General features: G+C 55.0%; 1 protein-coding gene across 2 annotated transcripts; it reads left to right on the top strand.

Annotated features, from left to right (window-relative positions):
• The first annotated feature begins 3,397 nt into the window (after positions 1-3,397).
• On the top strand, positions 3,398-25,438 carry RCC1L (RCC1 like). 2 transcript variants are annotated; one of them, XM_047712892.1, is made up of 11 exons: positions 3,398-3,756; positions 5,615-5,744; positions 8,569-8,697; positions 9,538-9,604; positions 10,852-10,903; positions 11,701-11,785; positions 14,257-14,438; positions 17,961-18,048; positions 19,081-19,254; positions 21,164-21,249; positions 24,720-25,438. In XM_047712892.1, the coding sequence occupies exons 1-11, from the start codon at positions 3,445-3,447 to the stop codon at positions 24,795-24,797; spliced, it is 1,383 nt and encodes a 460-aa protein (XP_047568848.1). In that variant the 5' UTR covers positions 3,398-3,444; the 3' UTR covers positions 24,798-25,438. The 2 variants fall into 2 exon arrangements, with proteins under 2 accessions (XP_047568848.1, XP_047568849.1); XM_047712893.1 differs by lacking the exon at positions 3,398-3,756 and adding an exon at positions 3,870-3,890.
• Positions 25,439-27,200: the final 1,762 nt, after the last annotated feature.

The following is a 27,200-nucleotide window of genomic DNA, read 5'->3' as shown; positions in this document are numbered from 1 at the left end:
AGCTGGGGGAGTGGGAGAGTGAGAAGCAGGCTCTCCACAGAGCGGGGAGCCCAATGTGGGGCTTGATCCCAGGACCCTGAGATCATGATTTGAGCCCAAGTCAGACGCTTACCGACTGAGCCACTCAGGCGCCCCTCAGCTTTTTAATTCTGACAAACATTCTGACAAGAAAAGTTTTTGTTTTTTTTTTTAAAGATTTTATTTATTTATTTGACAGAGATCACAAGCAGGCAGAGAGGCAGGCAGAGAGAGAGGAGGAAGCAGGCTCCCCGCTGAGCAAAGAGCCCGACTCGGGGCTCGATCCCAGGACTCTGAGATCATGACCTGAGCCGAAGGCAGCGGCTCAACCCACTGAGCCACCCAGGCGCCCCACAAGGAAAGATTTTTTAAAAACCTATCTACCATCATCGCCAGTTTATACAAGATCCTTAAAACCAAAAATCCAGAGAGGCCACGAACTCAGATAAAAGGAAAATCCCATGGGAGAACAGTTAAAAACTGGATACACACCTCGTGAATAGATACACATCTCATAACTACGTTAATAACTAGTTATTAGTTACTAGTTATGCAAGTAAATGTGCCAAATCGACTGGGCTAGAGAATGCCCAAGGATGTGGTTAAACATGATTTTTGAGTGTGTCTGTGAAGGCATTGCTGGAAGGAACCAGATTTGGAACTGGCATGCTGGATAAAGATGGCCTTCCCCAATGTGTGTGGGACATGTACAACCCCCGAGGGCCAGAATAGAACAAAAAAGGCAGAGGAAGGTTGAATTCTCTTTCCACCTGGCTGTTCGAGCTGGGACATCAGTCTTGTTCCTGGTTCTCAGACGTCTGCACTGATTGGAACAATACCTCTGTCTTTCCTGAGTGTCTGGCTTGCAGACGGATCATGGGACCCCTATTTCTCCTATCTCTGGAGAATCCTTACTAATGGATGGTACTTACGTAATTCTTCTTCACCAATATAAGTCTCAGATTTTATTTATTTATTTGACAGAAATCACAAGCAGGCAGAGACGCAGGCAGGGAGAGAGGGGGAAGCAGGCTCCCTACCAAGCAGAGAGCCCAGTGTGGGGCTCAATCCTAGGACCCTGGGATCAGGACCTGAGTCAAAGGTAGAGGCTTTAACCCACTGACCCACCCAGGCACCCCCAAGTCTCAGATTTTTTTTTTTTTCTTTAAGAGAGAGACCACGAGCAGGGAGGGGCAGCGGGAGAAGAGAGAATCCCAAGCAGCCTCCAGCCCTGCATGGAGCTTGGAATGGGGTTCAATCTCATGGTCCTGAGATCATGACCTGAGCCGAAACCAAGAGTCGGATGCTTAACAGACCGAGCGATCCGGGAGCCCCTGATTTGTAAATAAAAGCAGAGTGGGAGACAAGATCCTGTACACGGATACTTTATTTGGGAGGTAGGACGAGCCAAGTCAGGGAGAGTTAATGAATAATAGTGTCCTTTCTCTATAGAGCTGAACTGCCTTTGAGTCTCTTTACCACTGGAATCGAGAAGAACCCATCCACCAGATCAGTATCCCGTAGCAAGGTCCTTAGCTGTGTTGGTCTGTTCTAGAAAAACTCTCCCCCAACACAGCAGCTAGGATTGGGCTGTGCCCTTGGTTAAGTTTACATAGTTTATCACATTATTGGCCATAACCTGCCTGGGTTTTGTAAGAGCCAAGCATATGAGCTGAATGGGATAATGACGGGAACCAGGATCCTCTGCATTTCCTTCTTCTTCTCTCTCTCTTTTTTTCATCCTCTGCGTTTCTGAGGATGCCACTCAGGTTTGCAATTCCACCCAGAATGCAGTATGTCTTCTGATTTAATACTGGCTGGGTCAGGACAGGATGAGGAAACCAGGATGAGTTGCTAAGGATGTCTGTCTGTCCCAGTTGTGGACTCAGGAACCTGAGGCATTTCAAGGGGCCGGTGCAGGGACACACTGACCCACGCACAGCTGTGCCTCTACGGGCTCCTTAAGCTCCCGGTCTAACTGCGGTCCTTGCCAGTGTTTTGGGTCTCCCGGGGTCACTGTCATCTCGGACCCTCTATGAAGCTCTGGGGAGATCTGCTTATTCTCATTTCTCTAGTGTATAGGATACCCACAAATTCCTCTGGGAAGTGATTAGCTATAGCCTCTACTCGTGCTGGCTCCACAGGGTCCTTTAAGTGCATTCTGCCTCCCCTACAGTTGCTGGATTCTGGTCTGAGATTCTGGTTATACACTGTCAAGGAGGAACTTATACCTCATTCCTCGGAATACCATGGTCAGGTAGCCAAGCCATAGACCAATGGTGCCAGCGACTAGGGCTGCCACCCAGCCCTGACTGCCTCTTCTATCAAGTCCAGCCATCTGGCTCTGCCGTTCTGGAACCCCACCATCCTGTAGGGTGCCTAGTTTCAGAGTCGTCCTCAGCTTTTGGGACTAGTATTCGGAATGTCCATCATGGGTCGGCATGGGCCGCAGGAGATCCTACAAGTCATAAAGCGCAAACATCTCATATCTCATTTATTTCAAAAAATTCATTTCACTCCCCCGCCCTTACCCTCCTCACTTTAAAGGTGCTCTCCAGAGAAGGGAGACAACTTGCCAAAGCCACGTGTCAAGCGAGTAGCACAGCCAGAACTAGACCCAGGTCCCCGGACCCCCGTCAGTTCCAGCCTCCTGGGAACTTGGGAGCAGGTGCCCAAGATGGCTAGCAGTCGGCTGGACACCTGCAGGGAGGAGGGCGGCCGGAGGGACATGCGGGGCCTCGTGTGCTAAGCAGGCAGCCCTGAACCGGCCCCGGGATTCGGAAATTACGAGGAAAGCCACCTTACTCCGGGGCAGCGCGCGGCTGGGGGGCGAGGTGGGCTGGGGAGGAGGACCACGAGCTGCGGAAGGCAGTGCGGCTTCCTTGCAGGGCCGGGGGCGGCAGGTGCACCTGCAGAGCTGCCCTCCAGCGCGCTGGGGCTGGAGCCCGGCTGAGCGGCCTGGAAGCGGACGGGGAGTCTGCGACGGCGCCCGCTGGGAACGACGAGGGGCCGCGGCGAGGAGGGTAAACCGGGGCGGGGGAGAGCGCCACATGGGAGCCGCGCAGAGCGGGCCACCACTACGTTTTACCTCTACTGACAGGTAGCAACGGGCCTTCGGAACGGAAGCGCCGCCGCCCGCGGGAGCCGGGAAGACCCTCCGCAAGGAGCGCGGGATGGGGAAGGCAGCCGCCGGGCCGGTCTGCGGAGCTGGGAGACAGGTGCGCGCGGCAGTACAGCGCCCCGCCCACTAAGCCCGCGGCTCCCAGGCCCCGCCCCGCCTCCCGCCTTCCCCCAGCCACTGGCGGCCCTCGGAGCCTTTGCCTTCAGCCAATAGCCGACTAGCCCTGGGGCTCTTCCGCCAGAGCGTGGGTTCAGGGGTCACCCAAGATGGCGGCGCCCAGGAGGCGCTGAGGCGTGGAGCGGGGAATGGCGCTGACGGCCGGGGCTCGGCTGGGGCGGCTGCTGAGCGGACCGGGACCGGGGCTGCGGGCGGGGCGAGGGCACCGGACGGCGGCCGGGCGCTCGCCGAGCTCGCGCGAGGCGGACGCCCCGGTGTTCCAGTACGTGGGCGAGCGGGCAGCCCGTGCCGACCGCATCTTCGTGTGGGGCTTCAGCTTCTCGGGGGCGCTGGGCGTGCCCACCTTCGTGCTGCCCAGCGCCGGGCCCAAGCCTCGCGCCGGCTCGCGGCCGCCCCGCAGGATCCAGCCCGTGCCCTACCGCCTGGAGCTGGACCAGAAGGTGCGCGCCGCGGCTCTCTCCCTTCGTAGCGTCCTCTGGCCTCCGCCGCTGCTCCCCGAGGCCCTCGGCGGGAAGCTGGGACGCTGGGTGGTCCAGCGGCGGGGAGGAGGACCCTCAGCGGGCTGCAGGCCCAGGTGGGTGGGGGAGGGCGTTAGGGCGCCTCTCACGTTTAACGAGTGGCCGAAATGTGCCCCTGCTGTGCCGGACTGGCGTCATTCTCACGTCACCCCCGGAGCAGGGGGTTGTCATCGGAGTCACAGTTACATTCCTTGTGGTCACAGAATATACTTTCTCTAATTTCAGCCCTTTTAAGTGCATTGAGACTCCGTTTTATAGGCTAGCCTGTGGCCTGCGCTGGACAGTGCTCCACGTGTGCTGGAAAGGGATGAGCATTCTGCTATGGTCGGGGGGACTTGATGTCAGGCCAAGTGGGTTAGTGACTTCTTGGTTGACCTGTTACTTGCCCCAGCTGTTCTCCACCACCTCAGGCAGCTGCAGTGGTCAAACATTAGCTGCTGATTGTTTTCAACAAATAGCCCTGGGGAGGAGGCTGTTTGCCCTGGGCGATACCTGGGTCAGGTCACAGGAGAGCTGTGCGCATGGGGTCTTCCAGGGAGCCACCGGACAGATGAGATGAGAACGCTCTGGGAATGGAGCTTTGAAGTTCCTCCAAACCCTTTTCTTCCTCTTGCAGTGGCTGCCAGACTGTCCGCCTGCGCTGTCACTGTGACCTGTTCCTTTACAGAGCTACCGCAGAGCTTCGGCCAGGGGAATGGGAATAGGTCAAGTTGAAATGCTGCAAAGCATTTTGCTGAAATGAAAGAAATTCATACTCTCTAACCACAAAGCTTGCTGTTCTTACGGAGACTCAGCTGCTTTTCTTGAGTAAACAGTCCCCAGATCGCTTGAAGTCTTTGATTAATTTCCAGAGTTCTGAAAAAAAGGATTCTGGCATTTGCCAGTGTTTTCGTCGATCTGCCATTTTCACTGATGTCACTCAATCCATGTCCTTTTAATGTCATTACTGATAGGGTTGGATCACATCTGCCATCTTGCTGCTGTTTGTTTCTGTAGGTCTTTTGTTTCTCTCTTCATCCTTTGCTGCTTTCTTTTGTGTTAAATAGAGTACCTTTTAAATTCCTTTGTTGGGGGAGCGCCTGCGTGGCTCAGTAGGTTAAGTCCCTTTGTTGGGTGTTTTGCTGTATATTTGAGGTTTTTCTTGGGATTATAATATCAATATTACAATATTACAATACAGTATTATCACAGTCTATGTTAGGTTGATAGTGACCTAATTCTGAACCAAACAAGCAAACAAAAAACGATAGCAACTTTGTTCCAATGAAGCTCCGTTTCCTTCTCTCTCCCTTGTGGGGTTATTGTGATATGTATTTACATTTTAAGCCCAGTAATACGGTTTTAGAGTTATTATTTAATTTATTTTTTTTTGAGTAATCTCTACCCCCAAGTGTGGGTTGAACTCACGACCCTGAGATCAAGAGTTGCATGCTCTACAGATGGACTGAGTCAGCCAGCCTTTCAGTTCTTTAAACATGGTTTTTATTTTTTATTTATTTTATTTATTTATATTTAAAAACTTACTTATTTGTTAGAGAGCACAGGCATGGGGAGTGGCAGGCAGAGGGAGAAACAGGCAGAGGGAGGATCAGGGAGTCCAAAATGTGACTCGATCCCAGGACCCTGGGATCATGACCTGAGCTGGAGGCAGATGCTTAACCGACTGAGCCACAAAGGTGCCCCAGTGCTATATGTTCTTTGGGCAAACAACCTGTCATTTATTGCAGAGAAAACTCGATGTCACAAATCAGCTCATGCTTTATGGGAACTCTTTTTGCAGATTTCCTCTGCTGCCTGTGGCTATGGATTCACGCTGTTATCCTCTAAAACCAAGGATGTGACGAAAGTTTGGGGTATGGGGCTCAACAAAGATTCCCAGCTTGGATTTCACCGGAGCCGCAAAGATAAAAGTGAGTGTGTTCCCCTTGGCTACTCTGTGCTGCGATTGGTCTGAGGGAGCTCTCCCTTTTGTTTTCAAGAATGTGATGACACAAACCAGACTGGCAGAACGGAATAGAAGGAGTCTTACAAGAATGTTATTTGGAACCGTCTGGACTAGATTGCTCGTGAGCCCCTTTGGTAATAACACTGGACCTTTAGGCAAAAGAGGCTTTGATGATAAGTAAAGATATTTCTCTTATTGTGCCTGATATATAAATTTTTTTTTAAAGATTTTATTTATTTAATTAACAGACAGAGATCACAAGTAGGCAGAGAGAGAGGAAGGGAAGCAGGCTCCCCGCTGAGCAGGGAGCCCCATGTGGGGCTTGATCCCAGGACCCTGAGATCATGACCTGAGCCGAAGGCAGAGGCTTAAGCCACTGAGCCACCCAGGCACCCCTAGAGATTTTATTTTTAAGTAACCTCTACACCCACTGTAGGGCTCAAACCCACAACCCCAAGATCAAAAGTCACACACTTTACCAACTAGACCAGCCAGGCGTCCCTATTCCTTTTCTTTTCTTCTTCCTTAAGAAAGTAAGCCTTGGGGCACCTGGGTGGCTCAGTGGGTTAAAGCCTCTGCCTTTAGCTCAGGTCATGATTCCAGGATCCTGGGATCGAGCCCCGCATCGGGCTCTCTGCTCGGCGGGGAGCCTGCCTACCCCTCTCTCTGTGCCTGCCTCTCTGCCTACTTGTGATTTCTGTCTGTCAAATAAATAAATAAAATCTTAAAAAAAAAAAAAAAAAGAAAGTAAGCCTTGGTGGGACACCTGGGTGGCTCAGTGGGTTAGGTCTCTGCCTTCGGCTCAGGTCATGATCTTGGGGTCCTGGGATCGAGTCCCGCATCGGGCTCTCTGCTCAGTGGGGAGCCTGTTTCCTCTCTCTCGGCCTGCCTCTCTGCCTACTTGTGCGCTCTCTCTCTCTCTCTCTCTCACTGTCAAATAAATAAAGAAAATCTTAAAAAAAAAAAAAAAAAGAAAGTAAGCCTTGGGCACCTGGGTGGCTCAGTGGGTTGAGCCTCTGCCTTTGGCTCAGGTCATGATCCCAGAGTCCTGGGATCGAGGCTCACATTGGGCTCTCTGCTTGGCAGGGAGCCTGCTTCCACCTCTCTGTCTCTGCCTTCCTCTCTGCCTACTTGTGATCTGTCTCTCTCTCTCTCTCTGTCAAATAAATAAAATAAAAAATATTAAAAATGAATAAATAAATAAATAAAAATAAAATCTTTAAAAAAGAAAAGAAAAAAAGAGATCACATTGTTTATCCTATAGAATTCTCCAGTCTGGAGTTTGCTGTGGTTCCGTCTAATGTCATCCTCTGTACTTCCTGATAGCTGTATTTATGGCCCGATTCCCCTTACATGATAACATTGAAGGCTTCCCAGGCCCTTAGGGGTCTGTGCAGGTAGCAATGGGGGATGTATACATATATCACCAACATCGTCTGGTTTCTTCGATGTTGCCTAGAATCACAACATCTCAGTGTGATAAAGCAGTTACTCCATGCTGATAGAAAGCTCTCTCCAGGGCGTCTGGGTGGCTCAGGGGGTGAAGCCTCTGCCTTCGGCTCAGGTCGTGATCTCAGCGTCCTGGGATCGAGCCCCGCATCGGGCTCTCTGCTCAGCAGGCAGCCTGCTTCCCCCTCTCTGTCCCTGCCCGCCTCTCTGCCTACTTGTGATCTCTGTTTGTCAAATAAATAAAATCTTAAAAAAAACAAAAAACAAAAAACAAAAGTATAAGTTTCTTCTGTAGAGTGACTTCTAAGGAACTTTCCCCTTACTCGCTTATTTAAAAGTTAAAATTTTCAGGGGCCTCTGGGTGGCTCCGTTGGTAGAGTGTGCAACTCCAGATCTCAGGGACATGAGTTCGAGCCCCACATTGGGTGTAGAACTCACTGTAATTAATTAATTAATTAAGAAAAATTTAATTTTAGGGATCTTACTTTATTGTTGAAATAGTCTTTGTGCTCAGTGTGGGGCTCGAACTCACGACCCTGAGATCAAGAGTCTTATGCTCTACCAGGCATAGGGCCAGGTGCCCCTACAATTTTCTTTTTTTTTTTTTTTTTAAAGATTTTATTTATTTATTTGACAGAGAGAGATCACAAGTAGACAGAAAGGCAGGCAGAGAGAGAGAGAGAGAGGGAAGCAGGCTCCCTGCTGAGCAGAGAGCCCGATGCGGGACTCGATCCCAGGACCCTGAGATCATGACCTGAGCCGAAGGCAGCGGTTTAACCCACTGAGCCACCCAGGCGCCCTACAATTTTCTTTTTTGACTAGAGAGCGTATTTGTGTACTTGAGAACCCTCCAGGTGCACTAGAATATTTTGGAGAAGAGGCTGCTTTTTGCTTTTGTCCTCCCAGCCCTACAGTTTTTCTCCCTGAAGACAACCCGTGTTAACAGTTTCCCGTTTCTCCTGGAGAGACGTAACGCATACACAAGCAAAGGCTCTCGCGTATCCTTTTTCCCACTTCTTAATATGAGCGGTATTGTAAAGTACATGCTGCCCTTCGCCTTCCTGGGAAATGGTAGTGGGTCTCTGCCTTTGCTCTCCTTGGATGCAGATGGCGTGGCTGACACAGTAAGGCTCACTGGAGGCAGCGCGGTGCCGCGGGTCCGGGCCCCGGGGCCTGGGGTTCCAGTCTTAGCTCTGCCACTAGCTCAGGTGCCTTGACGAGTCCCTCTGATCTCTGACTGTGGGGCGGCGTGGGGGTCGGACAGCGTGAGGTCTGATGCCGGGAATGCTGTCACTCTGGGTCGGTGTGGCTCGCCGTGAGCCTGCTCGTTCTTCTTCCAGCCAGGGGGTATGAGTATGTACTGGAGCCCTCGCCTGTCCCACTGCCTCTGGACAGACCTCAGGAGACACGGGTGCTGCAGGTGTCCTGCGGCAGAGCCCATTCTCTCATCCTGACAGACCGCGAAGGAGGTGAGTTGGCCTCTGGGGTTCGTGGGGGAGCCGGGGAGCCACTTTCCTGCCCTTGGGTCGAAACCCGGTGGTTTGATGGAACCACGTGTCACTAGGGAGGCCGCTGGCACTCCCGGAGCAGACCGGTAGGGTGGCTCAAGGTCACCGTTGGGGGGTCCTGCCAGCTCTTCCGTGATCTCTGCTCTCTGTGATTCTTAGAGAACTTCACGTATTCGTAAACGTGATGGCGCCCACTGGGCCGCCTTCACAGGGCCTCCCGCTCGCTTTGCCATGAAGTCACTGGGCTGCCCGCAGACGGTGTTTTCTGTTGTACTGAAAGGAGCCTGTTGGCGGGTGCTTCCTTCAGCTGGGGGGCTGCTTTCAGACTCCAGAGAGCACAGATTGTCTCCCGAAGAGCGAGTGTTTCTAGAGAAAGGCTGTCTTGCCTCAATGTTCCCAGTTTCATTTTCCCGCTAAGCGTGCTTCGTGGGAAAAGGCAGACGTGGTGATCAGGAACTCTTTCCAGAGCAGCTCTGGCGTGGAGGGCAACCTCTAGTGACACGTCCCGGGGTGCGGGTGGCGGGACCTTCCCCGGGAGGTGCTCGCCTCGGAACGTGGAATTTGTAATAAGGGCCTGCGGGGGAAGGCAGAGGGTCCTGGCGAGGTGGCCCAGGCTGTTGCTGGAGGGCCCGGCCCGAGCTGGCCTACAGGTGCACCTGCAAAGGCTGGTGTCCGAGAAGGAAACCGGGCACTTAGCCTGAGTGGTTGGAGTAAGACCCCTTCCGAGACCCCCTCGCAGTCCTGACATTCCGGGATCCCACGAGCCCGCAGAGCGGATTTCACTGGTGGTGTTTTCTGCAGTCTTCAGCATGGGAAACAATTCTTACGGGCAATGTGGAAGAAACGTGGTCGAAAATGAAATTTACAGGTGAGTTCCCTGAAGGACTTCCCCAGATGGTGTTAAGCATTTAACATTTCCCATGTGGTTAGTAAGTGATGGACCCACAGAGCAGGAAGTAGCAGGCTTCCCCCTGCTTGAGAAGGGAGGTGAGAGTCACTGGAAAGCTGTGGAGGGTTCGTTCCTCTGAGGGCTGAGCTCTGTGTGGTGCCTGGGTGGAAGGGAGGGCGGTTGAGCGTTGACTGTGGTGCGTCGGACTTGTTCTGAATTAGTTTTTTACTTTTACCAAATTGATTAACTTTAAAAATTCCCTTCTATTCCATTTATTTCAATCTTTTTTTTTTAAGACTTTATTTTTAAGTAATCTCTACACCCAACGTGGGGCTCAAACTCACAGATCGAGAGTCGCATGCTCAACCCATTGAGCTAGACCCTTATTGATTTTGGTCTTTAAAAAGATTCCCTTCTCCTTCCTCACACTATTCTGTTGGGTCTGAGTACGAGTCTCATTTCGGGCAGTATATTAAGATCACCACGGGGCGCCTGGGTGGCTCAGTGGGTTAAGCCGCTGCCTTCGGCTCAGGTCATGATCTCAGGGTCCTGGGATCGAGCCCCGCATCGGGCTCTCTGCTCAGCAGGGAGCCTGCTTCCTCCTCTCTCTCTGCCTGCCTCTCTGCCTACTTGTGCGCTCTGTCAGATAAATAAATAAAATCTTAAAAAAAAAAAAATTAAAAAAAAAAATCACCAAAGTGGGGGGCACCTGGGTGGCTCAGTCGGTCAAGCGTCTGCCTTTGGCTCAGGTCATGATCCCGGGGTCCTGGGATTGAGCCCCGCATGGGGCTTCTTGCTCAGCAGGGGCCCTGCTTCTCCCTCTCCCACTCCGTCTGCTTGTGTGCTCTCTCTGTCTTTCTCTGTCTCTGACAAATAAATAAAATCTTAAAAAAAATAAAATTAAATTAAAAAAAAAATCACCCAAGTGGGGGCAGCTGGTTGGCTCAGTCTGTAGAGCACGTGACTCTTCATCTGGGGGTTGTGAGTTTGAGCCCCATGTTGGGCACGGAGCCTATTTAAAAATAAAAAATCACCAAAGGGTTGTTGTCCTGTTTTACTCTCCTGCCTCGGCCTCCCTCTCCCCTATATTTGCCCTTGAGAGTTTCCCTAACAGTTAACTGTGTGCATGTGGGGGCTGTCAGTTAGGGGTGACGGGCAGGGGCAGAACCACACTGTGCTTGTGATGACCGTACCTCTTGCTTCTCCCTGAATGGCTGTGGCTGCAGCGAAAGTCACAAAGTCAACAGAATGCAGGACTTCGATGGACAGGTGGTTCAGGTAGGACGCGCCCTAGAGAGTCGCAGAGAGCCTGTCCTCCGGCCCCCTGGAGGTGTTTTCGCAAAAGGGTGAAAGGTGGCGGGGGTTGGTGGCGGCAAATGGGTCAAGGTAATTATCTGAGTTAATAAATTATTTTAGCAAAAATTATTGCCTGCCTCCTGTAGGTCAGGAGGGTGTTGGTTTCCACTAGGTTACGGGGGTACAGAGTTTAGTAAGGTTTGCGGGGGGCCGACACTGTAAGGGGGGGGCCCGGCTAAGGCAGCTCTGTGTGCGTCCCAGGCTGGCCGTATCTTGCTCACCATTTTATTTCCATCCCCGGTGTAGAGCCTGGCACACGGTCCGTGCTCACCATACAAACTTAAATACGTAAGCGGACGCTTACAGGAAGGGCCCTGAGAGCGCAGAAGGAGAATTGTTCAGGCTCCCAGGGGTGGAAGGGAGGGAGAGAAGGCATCACGGAGAAGGTGACAGAGGCGTGGATCAGACAGGCCGGGGCTGGCTGGTCTGAAAGGGGTTACTGCAGAAGGAGGGGGCGCCCCGAGGGCTTAGAAGGGTGGACAGGGAGCTAGTGACAAAGATCGGAGGCCGGTGGGGAGGTCGAGGAGGGAACGGGGAAGAGAAAGGCTTATGGAGGAGGGGACTGAGCAAGAATCAGGTGCGGAGGCCGTGCAGGGCCAGCCCGCCTGGGCCCGGCCGGCTCACTGGTCGGGAGGGTATGTGGCGAGCTTTGGGTCCGTCCACCGGGATGCTGGGCTCCCAAGGATTTCTCATCAGCCTCCCCTCTGTTCATCTGACAGGTGGTTTGTGGCCAGGACCATAGCCTGTTCCTGACGGACAAAGGAGAAGTCTACTCTTGCGGCTGGGGCGCCGACGGGCAAACGGGTAGGAGGCCCTTCCCCGCTGGGGATGGGGCACTAGGGAGTGGGGGCTACGGGACTCTTGTGGGTGAGCACCTGCTTTCCTTAGGCTCATCCCTCTCTCACCGCCCTAGCCAGCCTGTCCCGCCTCATTCCCCTCGCCCCCAGCGCCCATGGCAACCATCCCTTAAAGGGTTGGGTGGAAGATTCTAGATGCCACTGGAGAAGAACAGGTTCACAAAGGCCCGCTAAAGGGAGAATGGCTTTAACTGTTCTGAGGAGAATGGGATGAAAAGCGGGAGGAATGAGGGATAAGCTTTATTAACCTTGCTTATTTATTCCTCCTCTTTTTTAATATTTGTCTGGAGGGAGGGCCTTTATTTATTTTTTTTTTAAAGATTTTATTTATTTATTTGACAGAGAGAAATCACAAGTAGGCAGAGAAGCAGGCAGAGAGAGAGGAGGAAGCAGGCTCCCTGCTGAGCAGAGAGCCCGATGTGGGGCTCGAACCCAGGACCCTGGGATCATGACCTGAGCCGAAGGCAGAGGCTTAACCCACTGAGCCACCCAGGCACCCCGAGGGAGGGCCTTTAAATTTAAGATTTCAGTCTTGTATAAATCCTCCCTAAGACGCCCACTGCATGAGATCACCTTTGTTCGTGGTCTCGCATTTCCTTCTCATTCTTGTTCATACGTGCACATCTTTTGTATTGTGATAACAGCATAGGTGTGATTTTTACACGCTTGTTTTCTCTTTTAAATCTTGTCGGTACAGTTTTCACAGTTGCGTTTTTAATAATTTGTGCGATACAGCATCAAGCTCATTTACCGTGAGATAAATGACTCATTACTTACCAAATCATTAGTTAATCATTACCCTGTTGTCAGGAGGTACATTTTTGGGTGGGGGGGACAGGAGGCAGCCCCACATTGGTCATTGAAGATATTATGACATTTATCATGTATACACACACTTTTTCTTTTTGGGGATTGTTGCCGTAGGATCGATTCCCAGGAGTGGATCAGAAGAGTAGAATATGTTTGCGTTTTCAGAATGTATTATCAGGTTGCTTTCTAAACATCGTACCAGCCTGTACTGTCCTTAGCCCCATACAGAAGTTACCATGGTGGCCATAAGCTCTCCAGCAACAAATACTGTCCATTTAAGTGTGCTGATTTCATCCCTGTGCCAGTATTTTCACATGCATTTTTTTGGTATCTGTAAAGTCGAAGGTTCTCTTTATTTTTAATATCGTGCTGTGGGTCATTTTTGAAAAATCAGCTTTTTTTTTTTTAAGATTTTATTTATTTATTTGATAGAGAAAAATCACAGGTAGGCAGAGAGGCAGGCAGAGAGAGAGGAGGAAGCAGGCTCCCTGCAGAGCAGAGAGCCCGATGCGGGACTCGATCCTACGACCTTGAGATCATAATCCGAGCTAAAGACAGAGGCTTAGCCAACTGAGCTACCTAGGCGCCCTGAAAAATCAGCTTTTCACAAAAATAAGAAGCTTGTTGATAGATGCATCCCAACAGCCCAGAGAGGAATAAGGGGAGATGCAAAAGCCTCTCTCGCTGGAGATGACCGTGGTTAACAGTTTCCCGGTGCCGTTCCAGAAGCCAGCCATCGTAGGTGACAGCTGGCCTCCCTGCCCTTGCTGGGCCTGGTGTCCAGCTCTGCAGGCTCCTGCAGTCGGTTCCTGGAGCCGGCCGCTTGCAGCCCCAGGGCCTTGGCACAAGCCTGCCCTTATGGCTTGAGTAACTTTTGACCGTGGGCTCCGATTTCATTGAATTGACCTTGTAGAAACTGCAGGGGCCTAAATGGAGATGCTTTCCTTCAGAGAGGATCCAGGTTTGCTTTTGTCTGTCGCTAAGGGGTGCTGCGAGTCTGATGCTGCCTTGGGTCCCATTGTGAAGCCTGATTTAAAGTGGGAGTCTGGGGTGTGCGTTCTGCCTTGGTCCTGCTGCCAGGGCTCCCCTTCCGTCACAGTGTGGATGGTGCCATTTCTCCCACTGGCCTCTGGCCACCCTGCCTTTTCTCCTGTTCGCTGTCCGCCACGCCGGTGGGCCAGTTCTGGCTTACTATTATTTTGGTGGGGGGACATGGGGAGCTGGGGTGGAATGGGCTCTGGGAGAGTTCCTTCATTTTCTGGTAAGCCCAGCAGTGCATTAGGGATCGCTGGCTGCAAAGGTCCATGTGTGTGTTCCTACAGGGTCCCCTGGCCTCATTGTGTCGTGCTGTTCTGTCTTGTAAACGTTTCTAGCTTGAGTCAGACTTAGAAAGTCTCCGGGGTTTTAAAGATAAATGCTCCCTCTTCTGTTTCTTCCTCCTCTGAGAGAGCGTGGAGAAGGAAGCTGTAGCGTACGGAGAGGAACAGACTAGCCTTGCCGAGCTGATGCTCGTAAAGCATTTAAAACTGTGCTCGGCACGTAGGAAGCCCGTGGAAGCATCTGTGCTGAGAGTCCGTGACTGGGAGTAACGCTTCGCCGTTGCGGCAGGTCTGGGTCACTACAATATCACCAGCGTGCCCACCAAGCTGGGCGGGGACCTGGCCGGAGTGAATGTCGTGCAGGTGGCCACCTACGGTGACTGCTGCCTGGCCGTGTCTGCTGAGGGCGGCCTCTTCGGATGGGGGAACTCGGAGTATCTGCAGCTGGCCGCCGTCACCGACGCCACCCAGGTATGGGGCCGCGCGCAGCTGGGCCTGGGAGCTTGGCACACACGGAGGGTCACGGGCGTTTGTAAGATGTTCTTCTGGGGCGCCCGGGCGGCTCGGTTGGTTGGGTGTCCGACTCTTGCGCATGTCATGGTCTCGGGGTGGTGGGATGGAGCCCCAGGTTGGGCTCCGCGCCCTGCCAGGAGTCTGCTGCAGATCTGCCCCTCCCCTGCCGGTGTGCGTGTGCACCTGCTCTCTCTCTCTTTCTCAAATAAGCACATCTTGATAGGAAAGAGCTTCAGCAGAGTGCGACGTGGGAAGTGCTGTTTAGGCCCAACCACCTGTAAGGCTGCTGAGGTTCAAAGCCATCGTTATCAAGCCTTCGATGCGATAGTTCTGTTTCAGAGCGGGCTGATCGGTACGCCTGTGTGCCCTGTCCCAGTCTGAAGGGGTGTGAGTTCCCATGGTGTTGCCATGTGCCTCCTGTTGGCAGGGTAATGCACGTGCCACGTACAGCACATAGATCGCTGGTGTGCACCTGCTCCCCCCGCCCATCCCCGGCAGTAGGACATGCACAGGACGTCAGAGGCCACTGCCTGTGGCCTCCCTGTCACCGCCCCCGCCTTTTCACCAAAGGGAGCCACCATCGGTACAATACAGTAGGATTTTAGACATGAAGGGGAATTGGAAATAAAAAACTCCTCTGCATGAAGAACCTCTCTCTCTCACCCGCATTCAGCAGTTCTCAACTAATGGCCCAAAACCAAAAACAGCCCCGAAAAACCCAAGACGTAATTCACCTTTTTCAAGTGTAGAATTTAGTGGTTTTTAGTGTAGTCACAAGTCGTGCAGCCATCTCATTCCAGAAGTTTTTCTTTACCTTCCTCCCCCCAACCAAAAAATAATCCTGCATCCCCAATGGCCAGTTTTTGTTGCCATCTGCTTCTCTGCCCTGGATTGGTTTTGTTTTGTTTTGAGAGGGATAGAGCGTATGCATGGGGCGAGGAGGGGCAGAGGGGGAGAGAGGGAGAGAGGATTGTCAAGCAGACTCTCGGCTGATTATAGAGCCTGAGACAGGCCTCAGTCTCATGACCCTGAGCTCATGGCCTGACCTGAGACCGGGACTCAGATGTGCAGCTGGCAGAGCCACACGGGCGCCTCTGCCCTGGATTATTTTGCAGTAAATCCCAGACATCATATTTTATCCATAAAAGTTTCCATATGTATCTCTAAAAGGTAAAGACTATTTAAAAAATATACTTTATTCCTTAATACCATCAAACTTCTGACAACATGCAGAAGGTTTAAAATATGTATTTTTTAAAGAGCCATGTATACATTGTAGAGTAGAAGTGGGAGGGGCAGGGGGGAGAGGGAGAGAGAGAATCTGAAGCAGATTCCCAGCCGTACATGGAGCCTGACACGGGGCTCGATCCTGCCACCCTGAGATCACGTCCCAAGCTGAAATCAAGTCGGCCGTTTAACTGACTACGCCTCCAGGTTCCCCTTAAATATGTATTAGTAAAGAGATCAGCCCAGAGGAAAACTAAAGCCAGAGAACAAGATGAGGAGAAGCCTTCCCTATGGTCCGGCCCAGTGGCTAGAAGCCTTAGCAGCTACGGTTCTGAGCTTCCTAGTAGCCAAAGTGGAGAAGAAAACACGCCCATTCAATTGATTCATTGTTTCTGTAAGAGAAACAAATAACACATTCAGGAAAATTGTTGCTCTTCCTGTTCCCAAGTCCTGAGAATAGCATCTCCCAAGGGCTTTCCGTGGGGGACAGACCCAGGCTGGTGGCACTGTTACCGCAGCATGACAGGCGACCGCACCCTGACACTTTGTGCTTTCTCCCAGCACACACTGATTGTCTCACAGTTTCTGTGGGTCCAGAATCCAGGGGGGGCTTAGCTGGGTCCTCTGGCCCTCGTCCCTCGAAGGCTGCAGTCGTCTCCAGACTCGGTGGGAGACAGCTCTGCTTCCAGGACCACCCCAGTGGTTGTTGGCAGGACGCAGGTCCTCGTGGGCCGTTGGACTGGAGCCCTGGTTCCTCGCGGGTGGTGAGCCAGCTACTCGCTCTTGGCCCAGCCGTCCTTGGTTCCTGGCCACGGAGGCTTCTCCATGCGGCAGCTCCCACCATGGCAGCTGGCTTCATCGGAGCAAGCAAACGAGGGAGCGCGAGAGTGCCAGCGAGACAGAAGCCAGCATTTTGTCATTTAGTCTTGGCAGTGACCTCCCCTGGCTTTCACTGGCGCTCTGCTCCTTAGAAGCCGGTCACGGGGTCCGGCCCCACACCAGGGCGGGGGGCCGCGTGGGTGCGACTAGCAGGAGGGGGGATCACGGGAACCTTCTTGGGAGCAGCCACCGCAGCTGGGACTCTTGACCGTGGCCTGAGCCTCACCCTGTCTTGGACAGCCGTGGGGCGTCTCCGGCGTCTCCGTGCTGGGGTGTTCCTCAAGCCTTGCCGGGGCGTCGTACCAGAGTACCCAAACCCCTGACTCTCGTGTCTCTCGTTCTCAGCAGATCTGGTCCCTGATTCATAGGGAAAACGTGCTATCAGATGGACCTGTCCTCAGTTTCCCACTCTTGAGTTCTCCACCCTCCAGCCCAGGCCCGCTCCCTTCTAGCATGTGGACAGCATCTCCCTCCCCGTTGACGCCAGTTTTCTCTCTGCCTCCGGGTCCTGTTTCCTCCCGCCTTCTCGGGAGTCCTCCTCCGTCTGGCCTTCTTCCCCATGGCTCCAACCTTCCCTTCTCCACTGGTCCCGCCTGTCCTCCCTGACCCGTGTGGCCTCCACCTGCAGACGACCCATGTGGGCTTCTCGTTCTCCACCCACATCGCTCTTTGGGGCATCCCCGAAGACATTTCCCCTCAGCCATCTCTGGGCACAGTGAACTGTGGATCCCCCATACCCTGGTCCTCTGCTGTGTCCCAGGTCCCCTCCTGTTGCCTCTGGAAATCCCGCCTCTCTTCTTAGTACCCCTGCTGGCTCCCCTTTGTGCTCAGGAGAAAGACCAGTTCCTAACCATGGCCCACAACCTCTAGCCGATGTGGTCTCCGCATCCTGCCCATGCCCCTGCTTCAGCCTCTCTGACCTTGGTCAGACTCCCTGAAGGTGCCCCACTCACCCCCTTCCCTGTGTGCCTGCCAGCTCTGTTCTGGGGTGGCCTCTCTCCCCTTGCCTTGTTACCCCTACTCATCCTTCAGGTCCCAGGATAAAATGAAGCCTTCTCGGTCGCTCCCCCAAATTCGATCAGGTTCCTTGACACTCATTCTCCTTCATTGCATTCAGTGCACATTAATTTTGGGTTCGTTTTGGCCGGCCTCTTACCTTTTCCACCGGACTCCGCTCGGGGAGAGGGACCAAGTTGCTTCCTTCCTGTCGAATCCCCGGCACCTGGTTAGGTCTTTAGTGTATCTTGGACGTTCAGGAAGGCCTTGGAGATTGAGTCAACGACCGGGGACTTACCTGCTTTGTACACGAGACGGAGCACTGCCGTGTTCTCACTGGTGTGTCTTCCTAACACTGTGGCTCTGGCTTTGATTCAGGTGAACGTCCCCCGGTGCCTACCCTTCTCGGGAGTGGGGAAGGTGAAGCAGGCCGCGTGCGGCGGCACGGGCTGTGCCGTGTTAAATGGTGAGACCCTCCTGCGTGCGGTTTGTTGGGAAGCTGGAGGTGGGTTGGATGGGGGGATGGCTCAGGGCCCACTGGAGTCGCCCTCACCCCGAGGGAGGGAAGGGAGCGTGGCCGTGGGAGGTTTGGTTAGCCTGGGCTCAGTTTCTTTTTTTTTTTTTTTAATATTTTTTAAAAGATTTTTATTTATTTATTTGACAGAGAGATGACAAGTAGGCAGAGAGGCAGGCCGGGGGTGGAGGGGGGGAGGTAGGCTTCCTGCGGAGCAGAAAGCCCGATGTGGGGCTCGATCCCAGGACCCTGAGATCATGACCTGAGCTGAAGGCAGAGGCTTAACACACTGAGCCACCCAGGCGCCCCATGGGCTCAGTTTCATAGGTGCTGAGGGTGACGTTTTTGACAGAGGATGAGAGCCTTCTAACTTCTGTAATGATAGCCGACCTCTGGGGTCTCCTCCTCCCTGTCCCTCCCCCTGGGCCAGAGACTCAGCCCCGCCTTCCCCAGGGAGGCTGTGCCCAAAGACACTAGGCAGAGAGGAGAGCCATCAGGTATGGATCCCAAGGCCTGTGCCCAGTTAAACGCCAGGCACCGCTGAGAAGCAGTAAACCTTCTATGACCAGGATACTCATTTCTGAGACTTTTAGGAATGTGGCCACAGGTTGGTCATGTCCTCAGCTTGCTCCTGCCCTCGGTGTGAAATGCAGAACCTCTGGGTGGGGAAAACCGTCCGGAGCCTCCCCTGTGCTCACCGGGCAGCTGGGTGGCTGGCGCCCTGGGCCGGTCCTGGTTAGCTCCAGATGTGGGAAGCTCGTGTCCTGAGCAGGGTTCGCTGGCTGGACGTCTGCCACGAGCAGGACTTGGAAAGAGGGAGAGAAGAAACGCAATTTTAGATCTCTGTCCGTGGGTTCTTGACAAGCAAGGAGGGGGGAAAACCCATCCACGTGGACACGGGATTTTGGTGGCATGATCTGAATTTCCAGGGAGGGTGGGCTGCGCTCATTTGCCCGACTGACCGTGGTGTTTGCTCTAATGCAGGAGAAGGACATGTTTTCGTCTGGGGCTACGGAATTCTTGGGAAAGGACCGAACCTTGTGGAAAGTGCCCTTCCCGAGGTGATCCCGCCCAGTCTCTTCGGCCTGACGGAGTTCAACCCGGGAGTCCACGTTTCCCTAATCCGATGTGGCCTCAGCCACTTTGCCGCCCTGACCAGTGAGTGGCCCGGCCCGTGTGGCCCTGGGGGCTGGCTGAGCTTACGGACCTTCAGGAGGGCGGCTAAGCCATGAGGTGCTTGGCCTTGAGGTCGTATGATGTGCGTCTCCTCTTCATCCCAGAGTTCACTGGCTCTGTGGTCAGGCCACAGTAAAGCGAGTTTCCTCGTGAGGACACCTGTTGGCGGTGGGAGAGGGCCGAGCATGTCGGGGTGCCGGTGGAAGCCAGCTGTGGGCTGGTGAATCCACAGTGGGTGATCAGGAGGCGACAGGGGCCACAGGAGGTGGGTCTGGGAGCTCGTCCTGCGCTCTCGCGGGGGCCAGGCTGCCCGAGTCCTCCAGCGGGATCAAAGGCAAGGCCAAGATGCAGGTTTTTGCCAAGTGTTGCCAGACTACAGAGCCATGAAGGATCCCGTGGCTCGGCGGTCCTCTGGCTGGTGTGTCGCCGCATCTGTTAACGCTGCCTCCATGAGCGCTGCCGGATCGGTCTGCCTCTGTCGCGGACGTGAACTTCTCAAGTAGATTTGTGGTTTCCTTGCGATTGGAAAATCACATTTCATGGGAAGTAATTGTTTTCTTTGGGAACATCCGGGCTGGGACGGTGAGTTTGGGTCGCCCTGAGTCATGGCAGGTTTTTGAGGCCGTTTTGCCTGAACCCATAAGAAGCCATACAGCCGAATTCTGGGGGTAACAAAGGTGTATTTTCCAGGGCGTTTCCGGGCTTACACTGCGTGCAGAGTCGCATGCTTGGAAGTCCGTACGACGTGTTCGACGGGGGTGGACTGTTTCCCGTTTGCTGTCAGGCTGTGCGGCCGCTGTGGGTCCCGTTGATTTTCCCCAGGGCGCGGTGGCCGCCTCCACGTGCCGGTTGCTGTCCCTCAGTCAGGGCAGCGTCAGAGCTGGAGCTCGGCCCCGTCTGTGGGCCCAGCATTTGCATCCGGCCAGCTGGGGGTTGGCTGGCGGTGGTGGTTTACCCCCAGGTCTGCTCTCGTTCCGGAGCGGGGGCCAGACTGTATTGTTCTGTCGAAAGGCTCAGATCCGAGTGGGGAGGACCAAGGAGGACAGCGGGAGCAGAGGGCTCTGACAGCTTGGAACAAAGGGGTTTCTTTTTTAATCAGCCTGGATTATTGTAGTCCTGGCTTTTCCGTGGCTTTTCTTCTATTCCCTGTGACCGTAGCCTTTTGCCAGGAATGGGGTCTCTGTGCCGAGGGGCACCCCCAGCTGGCGTGGACGGAAATCTGCGGCAAAGGCGGGGCTGCGGGCGGTGCCCTGCCGGGGCTGGGGGTCCGTCCTGCAGGTTGGCACTTCCAGGGCCCCCTGTGCCTTCGGTCTGCCGGGCCGTCCTCCTTCACAGCTCTTCATACAGTTGGTGAACATCCGTTTTTACGGTGAGGTCTGCTCCCTCGTCTAGGTCTTACTCTTTGAGTCACCGCAGCCCCGTGCGGGCAGGGACCGTGCGTGTTCAGTCGCGGCCCTGTCCCGCTTCCTGGCACACGGACGTAGACCCGGCCGAAAGAGGCGCTGGTCACTGCGTATCTCTGGACCACATGGTCCTGAGATACGGAAACTAGATAAGGAATGACGGATCGTCCTGCTTCTCACTCTGTCGGGGTGTGACTTGGGCCCGAGGGGGTCGGCTGCCAGGCTTTGAGGAGGGGGTGTGCAGAAGGGGCGAGCAGAGCGGGCTGTGCGGAGCTGCTGGCCTCAGAGCTCCGCATGTGTGCCCGTCCCCCGTGTGACAGGCGCAGCACGCATCCATTCAAAGGAGCGCATTAAGGCCGGGTGGAAATTGAAATTTGACTTTGGGCCCTCCTGGTCCCTGGTTCTAGAAAGCCTGTTCTCATGACCTTCCTCCTGGAGACTTGCTCTTGGTCTAGCTCCAACCACGCACCGTTTTCCTTTCTTTGCAGACAGAGGAGAGCTGTTTGTGTGGGGCAATAACACCCGCGGGTGCCTGGGCGTCGGCCATCTGGAAGACCAGTATTTCCCGTGGAGGGTAAGGCTGTGCTGGGCGGGCTTGAAGGCGCGCCCAGGGCGCGGGGCTCCCCCAGCGTGTGGCTGGCCACGGCGCCCCCTCTCAGGTCTCGGCTGTCCCCTCCTGCCCCGCGGCTCCAAGGGAGGCCCCATCGTGGTGAGGAGCCAGGGAGGGCGCCTCGCTCGCTGGGCTCATGCCCTCAGCTCTGTCCTGCGGCCTGCTGGGTGAGCGGCCTGCCGGAGAGGGGAGCAGGCGGGCCGAGGGTTCCAGTCCCTCGTCCGGAGGCTGGCTGTGGGCAGGTGGAGCGGGGAAACAGGCACGCCAGTGCCTCCGCAAGGAGAAGGCCACATGCAGGCCGGGCGCCCTGGGGTCCCTGAGAGGGAGAGATTGGAAACGTCGAAGCTGCTGCGCCGGGACCTGTTTACAGCCTGTGTGGAGGAAAGTTTTACAGCGAATTGGAAAGAAAGGATGTTTAATATTCATAGGGCCTTACCACAGCCACCAAAGTAAAAAAATGAAAGCTCTCCTTAGGGGGAGGATACAATTATACAAAAAAGGCCCATTGCGGGGCGCCTGGGTGGCTCCGTGGGTTAAAGCCATGATCCCAGGGTCCTGGGGCCGAGCCCCGCATCGGGCTCTCTGCTCAGCGGGGAACCTCCTTCCTCCTCTCTCTCTGCCTGCCTCTCTGCCTACTTGTGATCTCTGTCTGTCAAATAAATAAATAAAATCTTAAAAAAAAGAAAAGAAAAGGCTCATTGCAAAATTAAAGGGGGAGAAGGTTCTTTTCTAAATTGTAGTTTATCTCAGTGTTGTTTACTAAGCTCTCCTAGGGAAAAAAAGCGGTTTGTATTTTTGCCTACGGACCGTATGTACCCACGTGGTACCAGCGGCATTATAAAGAACGAGTCTCCCATCTCTTGTCCCAGAGGCCGCTGGTACTGGTTTCTTGGGTGTCCTTCCAGACAGTCTCTGCGTTGAGATGTGCGTGCACGCGTGCGTGTGTGTACGTGCGCTAGGCTGGTTTTAATAACGTGTTTTGAGATAGCGCAGAGCACTTTTCAAAACCTCAGGTGAAAAGGCGGATGCGGCATAGAACTTAAATAAAATCAGGATTTGTCCAAAACCCTCTGCAAGACGTTTCCAGGCACCTCAGTCTCTGGGGGGGCTGTTTCCCTTGGCTGCAGGCTGTCCTGGTTCCCGGTGACCTTGGCAGGCCCCGCCCCCTTTATAAAGACTAGAGGTGCCGTCTCTAGGAAACCAGGTCAGAGCAGGGGCTCTCTGTTCGCTAGAAAGAGTGGTTGTGTGCCGGAGTGGGGCGCAGTCTGGCCGGGGCCTTCTCGCTCGTCCCCGAGCCTGGGATCCCTTTGTGGGTGAGGAATGGACCGTTGCTTGGTGGACAGTGGGGGTTAGGACAGGTGACATGAACGCCCGTGACGCAGAGGTCCCACTCGTTTTCGTGGCAGATCCTCACTTCTCGCCGAGGGGAAGCGGCGAGTGGCTGGGGTTTGGACGCATACGCTGTGCCGGGTGTGGGGGGCTCCCTCCTGCCTGCCTTCCCCCCAGATTACAGTGGAGATCAGCCAGGCATTAAGATTTGGAATCTGGGCACCGTCCTGTTGAAATGGCCGGGGGTGGTGCCTGCTGTGGGGCGGGAAGCGCCCAGGTGCCAAGGCCACACTTGCTGTTCGGGCCAGAGCCCCCCTCCACGGACTCCTCACTCACCAGGGGGCCTCTGGGAACGTGGCTCCCTGCACCCCTGCTGTCAGGGAGGGACACCCCAGGCCGCCCCCCAACAGCTGCTTTCCTGTCAAACCACTGCCCTCCCCCTGGCACTTTGGTGGAGCCCTGCGTGCGGGTGGGTGGCAGGCGGCCCCGAGTGCCTCCCGGCGTGGTGCTGAGGGCCTGGCCCTCGCAGTGCTCCCCGGGCCCAGAGCTGCCAGCCCGGGCTCTGGGCAACGGCGGTGGCAGGAACTGGGTTTGGGATCCACGGGGTTGGAGTCCTTAAGATCAGACTCGTCCCGTGCCGGGTAGTGGGGTCTTATCTCCAGCCTGTTCTCTTGCACTTTCTGTTGTTGTTGTTTTTAATGACAGGTGGTCTTAATTTTTATTTTATTTATTTTTAAAGATTTTATTTATTTGAGAGAGAGAGAGAGACGTAACGAGAGAGCACAGGCGCGGTGGGTGGAGGCGGACAGGGAGAGGCAGGCTCCCCACTGAGCGAGGACCCCCCACCCCCGCCCCCGACTTGGGGCTCGATCCCAGGACGCTGGGGTCGTGACCTGAGCCGAAGGCAGAGGCTTCACCGACTGAGCCACCCAGGCGCCCTGTGATTTTTATTTTTAAAAAATTTGTATTTTCTTACTAATCTTCGGTGGGGGAACCGTTGGTGTCACTTTAGAAGTATTCCAGGAAGGGGAGAGAACAGAGGAAAGCCTTGTCTGTAGCTCCTGCGGCAGCACTGACTGGTTCTTCGCAGACTCGCAGACTCACAGAGCCCGGGCTGCCCTGACCCTCTGCAGGCTCAGGGAGGGGCACCCGCACCCCCACCCCCGACTCCAACCTCTCCTTCCAGAAGCTTTCCTGGAGGTTGTCCAGCCGCACACTGACACTCAGAGCCAGTCAGGAGCCTCTGCGGGGGCAGTGGAAGCCAGCGGGAAGGGGTTTCCGGTTCAGAGGGAAGGTGGGAATAAAGGGATGCCGACAGGGTGGGGTTAAAAGGTACTTAATACCGGGGAGCCCCGGGCGGCTCAGTGGGCGGAACGTGTGACTCTTGATCTCGGGGCTGTGAGTTCGAGCCCCACAGCAGGTGTAGAGACTACTTAAAAATAAAATAAGAAAAAAAAAAGGGATTTCATATCTTTTTAATTCTTTTTCACTGAATGTCATTTTATACTGTGCCCAGGAGAGGGTCTTACCTATTGAAAGAACGATAATGATAGACGGCCATGCCATCCGCATGGGCGGGCGCTGCTGCAGGGTGGCCCGCAGGGCCCGTGGCCCCCTCTGTGACACGGGAGACGTTCCTCGTCGAGGATGCACGTCGTGCAGGAAACCGCCGGCCCGGGGCTGAGGCTGACGGCCTGCGCAGCCGCAGATGCTGGCCAGGGGCCTCCTTCCCAGAGTGGACCCCGGTGTCGGGAGCTGGGGCTTCTTGAGCTCCAGGGAGCCATGGGGGTGACCCCCAGGAAAGGTCACCGAGCCCCTGGCTTGGGAACAGGTGTTGACCGCAGGGCTGAGTAGCCTCTTTGGGAGCTGCAGGTTCTGGTAGCCTCTGTGGGAGCTGCGGGTTCTGGTAGCCTCTGCGACGGGCGGGTAGGAACAGTCACGTCTGCCGTTGGCTGTGTGGGACGCCGGGGTGTCTGCACGGTCGTTGGAACTGCCCTGCTGGGCTCAGATGGGTCAAGTCACCAAGAGGCAGAGCCGGGCTCAGGCCCAGGATGGGCGGCTTCCGAACCATGTCCCCTCACGCTGTGCTGGGTCTTGTTTTGCAGGTGACCATGCCTGGGGAGCCCGTGGATGTGGCGTGCGGTGTGGACCACATGGTGACTCTGGCCAAGTCCTTCATCTGAAGCTCGACCCTGGAACTTGGCCTCAGAACCCCTTGGACTGCTTGGCAGAGACCCCAGCGGGGCTGTTGCCGGGGGTCAGAGAGGACCCAGACCCCTTGTGACGCGTGACGCTCTCTGCCAGTGCCCTTAGCAAGAACTGGAAGTCCCGGGACTCAGGCCCCTCTCTGGCCGAGGGTGGGACCCCCTGCATCATCACGGGATGGCTGTCCTCATCCAGCCAAGCACCAGCGAGAGGGGCCCCAGGCTGTGTCTCATCTGACCCGAGCAGCTGGTCTGAGGGAAGCTTAGCTCTAAGCCATGCCGTTCTGTTTGCGCTTGAAGGTTGCCTGATGGCTCTAGTGGTCAGGAGGGGTTCCGTAAGCCTCGGACCCCAGCAGAGCTCGTGGTGGGTGTGTGGGCGTCAGGGCGAGTCCCCGCCTGAGTGCGGGAGCCGGGCTGAGAAGCTCGGAGAAGTTCGAGCAAGGCCACGTTCTTGTGCACCGAACACCCCTGCTTTCAGAAGCGTGGCTGGAGGGCCAGCCCCGGAGGAGAGATCCAGAAATCACGGAAAACAGTTGGGGTCGTAACATCAACTTGGCCTTTCGTTTAAAAACATCTTTGGAAAATCTCTTTTGGAATAAAGTCTATTTTCTGCCTTTTTATTTTTGAGCACTGAAGAGTTTTTTTTTTTTTTTTTTTTTAAATCTTACTTGATCATTTAGAGATTCGCTCACAAAAACAAGGCTTTTGTTAAAGAGACAAACTAGAAGCCAGTGACAAATACTTCAGAAAACAGTCCTGCCTGAAAACGGTGTCTGCACAGTCTCCTCCCCACGGTTTCGTTGGGAGAAAACGACAACTGGGTCACCCCCCGGGGTCTCGCCCCGTGGCCGCACCCCCTTCCTCTGACTCATTCCTTCAACAGAAACTCTGTCCCGGCGGGGCAGCTACTGTCCGTCACACTGGACCACTCGGCGACGACGCCCCCGGAAGCAGGTCCCACGGAGCTTACGTTCTGGGAGGCGAAACAGCGACAAGCCAAACGGAGTGTGTGGTGCTTGCTTACGTGGGCCGTGGAGACCAGCAGAGCCGGGGAATGGGGCCGGCCGTGCAGGGGCTTTGCAGGAAGGGGAACGGTCCGGGCGGCTGGCTGGCTTGCTCCGTGGAGCTCGGGGTTGTGGGTTCGAGACCCATATTGGGTGTAGAGGTGACTTAAAAGTACAGTTTCAGGGGGCGTCTGGGTGGCTCAGTCCGTTGAACATCTGACTCTTGATTTCGGCTCAGGTCATGACCTTGGGGTTGTGGGATCAAGCCCCTTGTTGGGCTCCACGCTGGGCGGCGTGAGCCTGCTTGGGATTCTCTCCCTCTGCCCCTCCCCCTGCTCATGCTCACTTTCTAAATAAAAATCTTTAAAAAAAAAAACGAGTGAAACAGTCACTGAGTAGTCCTTGCTGTGAGCTGAGGCTGTAGGACCCAGCCAGGTCCCATGGACCTTGTGTCTGGGGGAGCAGCCCCGGGACCATCTCCTGGGCTCGCGTCCCCTCCATTTCTCCGCAGAGAACCGGCTCCTTCACTTGCCACGAAAGATCTTCCGGGAGAGCAAATGACTTGTCGTTTTCCTTCCCGAAACTCCTGGCTGGGCCGTGTACCGTCACCCGGTGGTGGTGAACAGAAATCCGTCCCCGTGCAATCTTAGAGCACCTGCTGATTTAGGGAGGGCGCATGCCCCGAGGGTCAAGGTCATGCCTCCTGCGTCCCACCAGCCTGGTGTTCAGGGCCAGGACGTGATGGTGCCGGGCAGGGTTTCTATTGGAGGTCGGAGTGGTTTCAAGCCTCCCACCCAAGGTTCAGGCCCCGCCACTACCTCCGTCTTGGGACACAGCAACCAGGGCACTGAAAGGGACGGCCTCGGATGTGTCTTATGACCCAGGTTCTCGCAGTCGGGCTCCATCTGCCCGGCTGGCTGGAGTGCGTCTGGCACACGCCAGACCCTCTCCATAGTTGTCTTCTCCCCTGGTGTCTCTGCTTCTGTCCCCTCACCCCTGACCCTCCCTGCGGCGGCCACCTGAGTCCCCACGGATGTCCCGGCTCCCGGGTGTCCTCTGACGGCCTGAGAGGGCGCTCAGTCCGCAGACCCCAGAGGGAAAAGCCCTCACAGCAGCAAAGCTTCCTGGGGCTCAGGGTGGCAGGGCTGAGGTGGGGTGGGCCTAAATGGGGACACGGGTCTTCAGCCCTGCCCTGCTCACACCTGCCTTCCTTCCGTGGAAAATACCAGAGAGGTCCAGGGCCTCTTGCTGGGGTAGCCATAACGCCCACCTGCCAAGAGGGCAAGGAGCCAGACGCCAGAGTCCTGTGGGAGGGACGCTGGGCAGGAGCCCTCCCTTCTGCCTCCAGGGTGTCCTGTGTGGAGGTATCCGTGCCTGG

Source organism: Lutra lutra, chromosome 18, assembly GCF_902655055.1.
Source record: "Lutra lutra chromosome 18, mLutLut1.2, whole genome shotgun sequence".
Lineage (NCBI taxonomy): Eukaryota > Metazoa > Chordata > Mammalia > Carnivora > Mustelidae > Lutra > Lutra lutra.
This window is presented reverse-complemented; position numbering and strand designations above follow the sequence as displayed.